General features: G+C 60.5%; 1 protein-coding gene across 1 annotated transcript; it reads left to right on the top strand.

The window, feature by feature from the left end:
* Positions 1-741: 741 nt before the first annotated feature.
* GARIN5B (golgi associated RAB2 interactor family member 5B) lies at positions 742-9,169 on the top strand. Its single transcript, XM_003807099.5, has 11 exons — positions 742-1,324; positions 1,509-1,663; positions 1,738-1,996; positions 2,885-2,909; positions 3,081-3,145; positions 3,215-3,318; positions 3,413-3,465; positions 3,549-3,625; positions 4,121-5,925; positions 8,725-8,810; positions 8,975-9,169. The coding sequence occupies exons 1-10, from the start codon at positions 1,175-1,177 to the stop codon at positions 8,768-8,770; spliced, it is 2,739 nt and encodes a 912-aa protein (XP_003807147.4). The 5' UTR covers positions 742-1,174; the 3' UTR covers positions 8,771-8,810; positions 8,975-9,169.
* The last annotated feature ends 12 nt before the right edge of the window (positions 9,170-9,181 follow it).

Genomic DNA, 9,181 nt, shown 5'->3' with positions numbered 1-9,181 from the left:
GCAAGGGAAACTGAGTCTCAGACAAGGAGTGGGGACTCTGTTGCACAAAGTCACACAGCTAGGGAGAGGTGGAAGTGGGATTCTGCGCCGCGTCTGGCTCTTTCCCAAAGCTCTCTTTGCAAGTCGGTGTTGAGGAATCCTCGCCACATGCACACACATGAGATATGGAGAAACAGGTTCAGTAAGGATTTGGGTCTTACCCAGGGCCTACAGAAGGGTCAATGTCAGAGTAGGGACGATAATTCAAATGCTTTAGTTACTTTTCCCTTTACCATAACCCAGACAGACTTCCAGGGGCCCCGTGTTGTCACTAGTTTGAGTCTGGGGTTGGAGGTGCCCATCCTGGGCCCGGAGTTTTGATTCACGCATCATAGCCCTCAAGACTCCAGGCTGGCCGGGCGCGGTGGCTCACGCCTGTAATCCCAGCACTTTGGGAGGCCGAAGCGGGTGGATCACTTGAGGTCAGGAGTTCAAGGCCAGCCTGACCAACATGGAGAAACCCTGTCTCTACTAAAAATACAATCCAGCTACTCGGAAGGCTGAGGCAGGAGAATCGCTCGAACCCAGGAGACGGGGGTTGCGGTGAGCCGAGATCACGCCACAAACAGCCCTGTGCAGTGCGGGGCACCAGGCGAGGCTCAGACCCTGCCTCCACAGAGCTGTCTGGGTGATCGTGCCTCCGTGGAGGCAGGGTCTGAGCCTTGCCTGGAGCCCCACACTGCATAGGGCTGTTTGTTTGTTTCTGAGATGGAGTCTCGCTCTGTTGCCTAGGCTGGAGTGCAGTGTGGCAATCTAAGCTCACTGCCTGGGCAACAAGAGTGAAATTCCATCTCAAAAAACAAAAAACAAACAAACAAACAAAAAACTCCAGGCTGTATCCCTGGAGGAGAAGGGAGCCCACAGTCCCCGGAGAGTTCCTGGAAGAGGCCCCTGTGTGTCCGATGAGGTCACAAAGCCCCTCCACCAGAGGCTCCTCCCCCAGACCCCTGCTGTCCACCCTGGCAGGGCCATGGCGGAGGCCCGAGTCTCCCAGCCTGGGGCATCTCCACGCTCTGTAACGCTGAGCTCCAGGCACCCGTGAAGCCCCAGGGGTCAAGGCTGGTGGGCCGGGGCTGGGAGGCCTGCACGCCTGGGTTCTGGGTCCCTAAACCAGTACCCAACCACCACAGCCACCATGATCTGGCTTAGAAACAGGAGGTGCCTTGAGCCGCTCCAGGGCACCCCGAAGTGGGTCCCCGTTCTGGGGGAGCTGCAAAAGACCCTCCAGAAGGGCGAGTACCTGCCCCTCCGTCCGCTGCCCATGTTCGAGAGTAACTTTGTTCAGGTCTCCAGTTCCCAGTGCCCCGGGGCTGAGAGGGACAGAGGGGAAGCAAGGCCCCCCGTGCTGGGGGATCTTGAGAGGGAATGGGATTTAGCAGTCCCTGTGTGGGGGACGATCAGGAGGGAGGCTCAGGCTGTGGCTGCTGGAGGAAGGAGTGGTCCCAGCCCCCTCTCCCTGGCTGCCCCAGGTGACCCATCAAGGGGGCCCGGTGTTCGTGAATCACAGAACCAACCGGCTGGCCATGGGCGTGGCCGCCTCCCTGCCAGGCCTGGTGTTGCCTGACATCTTGCTGATCGGCCAGCCCGCCGAGGACAGGAACTGCTCGGGCCTCGTGCTGACCAGGTGCCGCATCCCCCAACCCCTCGGCCGCCCCCTCCACCCCTCCTGCTCTAGACGCTCCCCTCTCCCTCTCCCAGGATGATCCCCCTGGATCTCGTCCACCTCTGCGTCCATGACCTCTCTGCCTGGCGCCTGAAGCTGCGCCTGGTCTCGGGCCGCCAGTACTACCTGGCCCTGGACGCCCCCGACAACGAGGTGGGCTTCCTGTTCCACTGCTGGGTCCGCCTCATCAACCTGCTTCAGGAGCCGGCTCCCACCTGCACCCCCAGGGCCACGCGCACGGCCCCCCTGGATATGCCGCTGGCCGAAGCGCCTGCCTCCACCTGGCACCTGCAGGTGGGATCCCAGCTCCACAGACCAGGGCATGGCAGGCCCCAGGAACCCTCCGGCCAGATCCAGAGGGGACTGGGACCAAGAGCCCAAAGTCTAGGCCGGGGGCCTGGACCCCTCAGTAGAGGGAGGAGGGGCTGGGGGCCTGGATCCCTGAGTCGAGGGAGGAGATGCTGGGGGCCTGGACTCCTGGGTCTGAGGGAGGAGGAGCTGGGGGCCTGGACCCCTGAGTCGAGGGAAGAAGGGCCTGGGGTCCTGGACTCCTGAGTCAGGGGAGGAGGGGCTGGAGGCGTGGACTCCTGGGTCTGAGGGAGGAAGGCCTGGGGGTCTGGACTCCTGAGTCAAGGGATGAGGGGCTGGAGGCCTGGACCCCTGAGTCAGGGGGGAGGGCCTGGGGCCTTGGACTCCTGGGTCTGAGGGAAGAGGGGCTGGGGGGGTCTGGACTCCTGGGTCTGAGGGAGGAGGGGCTGGGGGACTCCTGGGTCTGAGGGAGGAGGGGCTGTGGGGTCTGGACTCCGGGGTCTGAGGGAGAAGGAGCTAGGGGCCCTGGACTCCTGGGTCTGAGGGTGGAGGGCTGGCAGTCTGAACTCCTGGGTCTGAGGGAGGAGGGGCTGGGGGACTCCTGGGTCTGAGGGAGGAGGAACTGAGGCCTGGACCCCTGAGTCAAGGGAGGAGAGGCTGGGGCCCTGGACTCCTGGGTCTGAGGGAGGAGGGACTGGGGGCCTGGATTCCTGGGTCTGAGGGAGGAGGGGCTGGGGGCCTGGATTCCTGGGTCTGAGGCAGGAGGAGCTGGATCATCAGGTCCTGGGAGCAGGAGGGGGCCTAGGCCTCTGGCTGGGTAGGTTATGGAGATGTGGAAGCCCGGGCCCCTCCTGCCTCCCTCTATCTCTGCAGGACCAGCCAATCAGCAGACATGCAGGTGAGCAGGCCCTGCTGTTCATCAGGACCTCTGGGTTCTCCCCCTCGCAGGGACAGAGCTGCACCCTTTGGCTCTTCCCCCTTCCTTGGTGGGGCCCTCCACAAGCTCCTGGGGTAGGTCCTCGTGCCCTCCCCTGGGGTCCCTGACCCAGGATGTCTCCTCTCTTCCCAGTCAGGGTTGCTGAGCACAACTTTCCCCGTAAGACGGTGGCCGCTCAGAGACAGAGGAAGGCCAAGGTGAGCCGGCGGGGCGGTGTGGGCCCGAAGGGCTGCCCCGTCTAACCATCCCTTCCTCACCCACTCCAGGCGCTCAAGCGCAGTTTCAAGTCTCAGGCCGTGGGCGACTCTGTGCCCCTCATCTGGTCGCAGCTGGAGCATGCCGACGTCAGGAAGAAACCTGCAGAAAAGAAGTGGGCGTGGGGTCTTGTTGCCGGTGGGTGGGTGGGAGAAGGTGGGAGACCCCAGCCCAGGTACCACCAAAGTCCCACGGTATTGCTCCTGCAGGTCCCACTCAGACCCCCGCCCCGACAGAACTCACACCCAAATCCGCTTGCCTGGTAAGACCAACCCACCCCACCCCCTGCCACCCTGTGTGGCTCTGGTTCCTGCCCCAAAGGGCTCAGACGGCTCCCCCATCCAGAGAAGACCAGCATCACCACCTGGACCATCTTCAGCATCATTTCCAGCACTGCCAACCAGACACAGTCCTCTCCAAAGGCCAGCCTTATACCCGGGGCAGGGCCCAGGCCCCAGAGCTGAGGGAGGAGGGGCTGGATGCCTGGACTCCTGGGTCTGAGGGAGGAGAGGCTGGGACCTGGACTCCTGGGTCTGAGGGAGGAGGGGTGGGGGGCCTGGACTCCTGGGTCTGAGGGAGGAGGGGTGGGGGGCCTGGGCTCCTAGATCTGAGGGAGGAGAGGCTGGGGGCCTGGACTCCTGAGTCTGAGGGAGGAGAGACTGGGGCCTGGACTCCTGAGTCTGAGGGAGGAGGAGCTGGGGCCTGGACTCCTGAGTCTGAGGGAGGAGGGGCTGGGGGCCTGGACTCCTGGGTCTGAGGGAGGAGGGACTGGGGGCCTGGACTCCTGAGTCTGAGGGAGGAGGAGCTGGGGCCTGGACTCCTGAGTCTGAGGGAGGAGGGAGCAGGGGTCTGCCCTCCCGGGTCTGGGGTCTCCATGCATCCTGACCATGTATCCTCTCCCCTCTGTCCACCTACAGGCCTGCACATCTGCATGTGATGAGGCCACAGGCCAGGGACATGTGGTTGAGAGCCCTTCACACTGTGTCTCAGCTGACCGCCCTGATGGCTTCTTTCTGGGCTCCTGCAGCTCCCTGGACCCGTGCCTGTGGCATCAGGACACGGAAGACCTCATGGACTCTGAGGGCAGCACTTTGTCGTCGGCTGCCTCCGGCCTGGCTCCCTATCCCCCGGCTGCCTGCCTCTCCACACCCTACTCTTCCATCCCCAGGGGCAGGGAAAAGGCCGGGCCTATGGGCTCCCACCAGGGGCCGGGGCCACCACCCTGCCAGAAGGCCCCATCTGGCCCTGTCACATCTTGTAAGGCACCATTCCTCGTTGACCAGTCCCAGAAGCTCCCAGCTGTACCTGCTTCATCGTGGAAACCCCCACCTGGATTGGCTCCTCCCCAGAAGGCCCCAGCTGCGTCAGCTCCTCCCCGGAAGGCCCCAGCTGTACCTGCTCCATCCCAGAAGGCCCCAGCCATACCTGCTCCAACCTGGAAGGCCTCAGCTGCGTCAGCTTCTCCCCGAAAGGCCTCAGCCCTACCTGCCCCACCCCAGAAGACCCCACCCCCATCTCAGAAGGCCCCATCTGTACCTACCATTCCCCAGAAGGCTGTGTCCCCCACTGCTCCAAAGAAGAAATCTCTGCTCCTCCCTGCCCCATCCCAGAAGGCTCTGCCAACCTCACCTACCCAATACCAGATGGCGCTGGGCCCGCCTGCCTCACGGGGGAAGCTCCCTGGCGATTTTGACGTGTTGCCAACAGGAATTCCTGGAAGAGCCGTGCTGGAGAGAAGCCAGTCTGGAGGGAAACCGGAGCCGGCGGTGACGGTGCGCACCCAGGAGACAGACGTGGTAGAGATGACGACTCAGGCCAAGTCCCCGGAGTCGCCCTTCACCGTGACCCAGAAGGAGTCCAAGGACATCCTGATTAGCCAAACCGAGGAGGTGACCCCGGAGGCCTTCAGGGGCCAGGGGAAGTTGGAGGACCGGGCCCACTGGGTGAAGCTTGAAGAGAGGTCCCAGGACCTGCCTGGCGTGAGATCCAAGGAGTTGGAGCAGCGGAAGAGATGGGTCAAGGCGAAGGAGCTGGCCGTCGAGGGCCCCTCCCAGGAGCACAGCAGGCCCTTCTCTGTGGAAGCGCTCACCCTCGCCAAGCTCATGATCACGGCCAACTCCAAAGAGCAGCGCTCGAAACCCGCTGTGGTCTCACTTCCCTCCTGGCTCTTGGCGACTCCGCAGGCGTCGGCCACGTCCATGATGGCTTCCGTGCCCTCCCGCCCCGGCCAGCTGTCCTCACTGGAGGGGAAGCCAGTGGTGGTCAGAGAGCAGCCAGAGTCGCACACCTGGGTGAAGGAGGGCAAGCGGCCATGGGGCGAGATGAAGGAGCGGCCATGGGGCGAGATGAAGGAGCCACCCTGGGACCCCGAGGGGCCACCCAAGGTGCCCTTTCGCTCCAAGCCCACCTCTGCCAGTCTGAAGAGGGAAGGAATCTCCCAGGCGCCTATCCCCCTGACCGCCTCACCGTGGGAGGACTTACGGCCATCGCCCCTCTCGGAGACCCCCATCTCAAAGATGGAGGCCACAGCCAGGGCGTCCCAGCAGCCCAAGAGGGTGTCGCAGGAGCCCGTGAGGATGCCAGCCCAGCACCCCCTGGCCACTGTGGGGTCGTCTTCAGAAATTCTTTTGCCCATGCTCTTAGAACTTGAAACTGTGAGGAACACGGCCACCAAGGCAGAGGAGATACAGGAGGAATCGGGCGTCTTGAACCTTCTGCCCAGGTAGCAGGGGTTAGCAGCTAGCATTTACTGTGAGCTCTGCTGTTTATGAGACAGAGATGATCACTCCTTCCTTTCACTTTTTTTTTTTTGACAGGGTCTCACTCTGTCACCCAGGCTGGAGTGCGGTGGTATGATCTTGGCTCACCGCAACCTCCGCCTCCTGGGTTCAAGCAATTCTCCTGCCTCAGCATCCTGAGTAGCTGGGATTACAGGCGTGCGCCACCACGCCCAGCTAATTTTTGTATTTTTAGTAGAGATGGGGTTTCACCATGTTGGCCAGGCTGGTCTTGAACTCCTGACCTCAAGTGATCCACCCGCCTCGGCCTCCCAAAGTGCTGGGATTACAGGCGTGAGCCACCACGCCTGGCCCCCTTTCACTCTGATATATAGTGAGTGCCGACTCTGTGCCAGGCATTGTTCTAGGCAGTGGGGATACAGTGTCCGACCATGGGGCTGGTGGTGGTGGGATGTGCTCCTGGCTTCTAGCAGGTAGAGACCAGGGATGCTGCTCAGCAACCCACAGTGCACAGGACAGCCCCCACCACAGCCCAGGTGCTCTAGGGAGCCCTCACTGAGCTGGGGTTGTTTGTGTGAAGACCTGGAGGAGAGGACGGAGGAAGCCATGAGGACATCTGGGGGGAAAGCATCCCAGCGGAAGGAACAGCCACTGCAGTCCCTGAGGCAGGAGTGTTTGTAATGTGCTGGACCACGGGGATCCCGGGGTGGGAAATGATGTCAGAGGTGCAGCAGGGGGGCGCCCATCATGGAGGACTTTGCAGACAATTTTAGGGACTTTGGCTTTGACTCTGAGCGAGCTGGAGGGTTTGGAGCAGAAGAATGATGGAGACTGATTTATGTGTGAAGAGGCTGCCTCTGGCTGGGGCATGGAGGACGTAGGGGGGCAAGAGTGGGCACCTGGAGGACAGAAAAGGCCACAAAGACCCCATTTCCATGAAATGTCCATAACAGGCTGACCCGTAGAGACAGAAAGTGAATCGTTGTAGGCCAGGGGTCTAGTGTGGAGGAAGCGGGAGTGACTACTCACGGGTTGGAGGTCCCCTCCCCTCCCCTCCTCTTCTCTTTTCTGACAGAGTCTTACTCTGTCGCCCAGGCTAGAGTGCAGTGGTGCGATCTCAGCTCACTGCAACCTCTGCCTCCTGGGTTCAAGCAATTCTCCTGTCAGCCTCTTGAGGAGCCGAGTAGCTGGGATTATAGGCACGCACCACCACGCCCGGCTGATTTTTGTATTTTTAGTGGAGATGGAGTTTCACCGTGTTGACCAGGCTGGTCTCGAACTCCTGATCTCAGGTGATCTGCCCATCTCGGCCTCCCAAAAGTGTTGGGATTACAGACGTGAGCCACCGTGCCCAGCCAGGTTGGAGGTTTCTTTGTGGGTGATACAAATGCCCTGGAACTAGGTAGAGGTGGTTGCATGACATTGTGAATGTGCCAAATGCCACTTTAAGGGGTACATTAAAAAATGGTAACACGTTTGGACAAAAGAGTGAGACCTCATCTCTACAAAATATGAAAACAAAAAAAGTTGGTGGCTCACGCCTGTAATCCCAGCACTTTGGGAGGCCGAAGAGGGTGGATCACGAGGTCAGGATTTCAAGACCAGCCTGGCCAAGATGGTGAAACCCCATCTCTAGTAAATATACAAAAATTAGCCGGGCATGGCGACGGGTTGCAGTGAGCTGAGATCGTGCCACTGCACTCCAGCCTGGGCAACAGAGCGAGACTCCGTCTCAAAAAAAAAAAAAAAAAAGTTAACTAGGCATGGTGCCATGTGCCTGTGGTCCCAGCTACTCTGGAGGCTGAGGTGTGAGGACTGGTTGAGCTGGGAAGTCGAGGCTGCAGTGACCCACCATCATGCCACTGCACTGCAGCCTGGGCAATAGAGTGACACCCTGTTTCTTTTCTTTTTTTTTTTTTTCAGAGATGGGGTTTCGCCATGTTGGCCAGGCTAGTCTCAAACTCCTGACCTCAGGTGATCCATCCGGCCTCCCAAAGTGCTGGGATTACAGGGGTGAGCTCTATTGCCAGGCTAGAGTGCAGTGGTGTGATCGTGGCTCATGGCAGCCTTTATCTTCCTGGGCTCAAGTGATCCTCCTGCCTCAGCCTCCAAAAGCCCAGCCAAGTTTTTGATTTTTTTTGTAGAAAAGAGGTCTCACATGTTGCCCAGACTGAAGTGCAGTGATGCCATCACAGCTCACTGCAGCCTCAAGCTACCCAGGCTCAGGTGATTCTCCTGCCTCAGCCTCCTCAGTAGCTGGAATCACAGGCACGCACCAACACGCCTGGCTAATTTTGGTATTTTTTGTAGAGATGGGGTTTCACCATGTTGTCCAGGCTAGTCTCAGACTCCTGGACTCAAGCAATCCTCCCGCCTCTGCCCCACAAAATGCTAGGATTACAGGCATGAGCCACCGCACCTGGCCGGGATTCTTAATTCGTACATTTGGCTGTCAGTGTGAACAATCCTGAGTCAGGCCTGATATTAACCAGGCAGGAGGGAGAGAAGCTTAGCAGGGATCTAGAGGTGAAACCACCTGCCCAGATTCCAGTTACTTGTCTGCCCCTAGAGCCAAGACTCATTGATTCCGCCTCGGATTTATTGTGCATTTACTACTGCCAGACTCTGCCCCAGGCAGATACAACAGTGAGCCAAACACACAGCAAGACCCGCCCTGGGGGACGCTCTCCTAAGCCAGGCATCTGCAGCTCTTAAAGCCCTGGGTACCCCTCTCTCCCTACCCTGTCCCCCAAAGCTCTCTCTGGCTTGCTTTCTCCCTGCAGCCTGCAGCACTCCCAGCACTCCGAGTGGCCGGATGCGGGGGCTTAACCTCAGTTGGAAACTGTCCAGAGGAGCCCAGCGCTGCCAGGTACGCTTTAAGACCCTGGAGATCTGCCTTAGACCTGGGGGCGGGGGGAGGGGGGCGAGGGAGGAGGGTGGGGGGGGCGGGTAACGGAGGGGGGAGGACGAGGGGGGCGGGGGGGTTCCCAGGAGCCCGGACCCCACCGCTGCTCTTTCCTCTTAACCCCACAGGCCCCGAGGGTTCTGTGCGCACCGACTGTAGGAAGCGGAATGTTGAAAGCCGCTTGGGGGGATTTGCCCCCTCTGGTAGATACCAGAACTATGGATATGCCTTTATATATTGGGGGGCGGGGGGGCGGGGGCGAGCCCGTGGAGCCGCCCAACTTCGCAGAGATTAAAGCTTGAGCCTGAGACTCAGCGAGTCGCACCTCGGTGCCT

Source organism: Pan paniscus, chromosome 20 (assembly GCF_029289425.2).
Source record: "Pan paniscus chromosome 20, NHGRI_mPanPan1-v2.0_pri, whole genome shotgun sequence".
NCBI classification, from domain to species: Eukaryota; Metazoa; Chordata; class Mammalia; order Primates; family Hominidae; genus Pan; species Pan paniscus.
The sequence above is the reverse complement of the archived record's forward strand: the minus strand, read 5'-3'. Positions and strand labels throughout refer to the sequence as shown.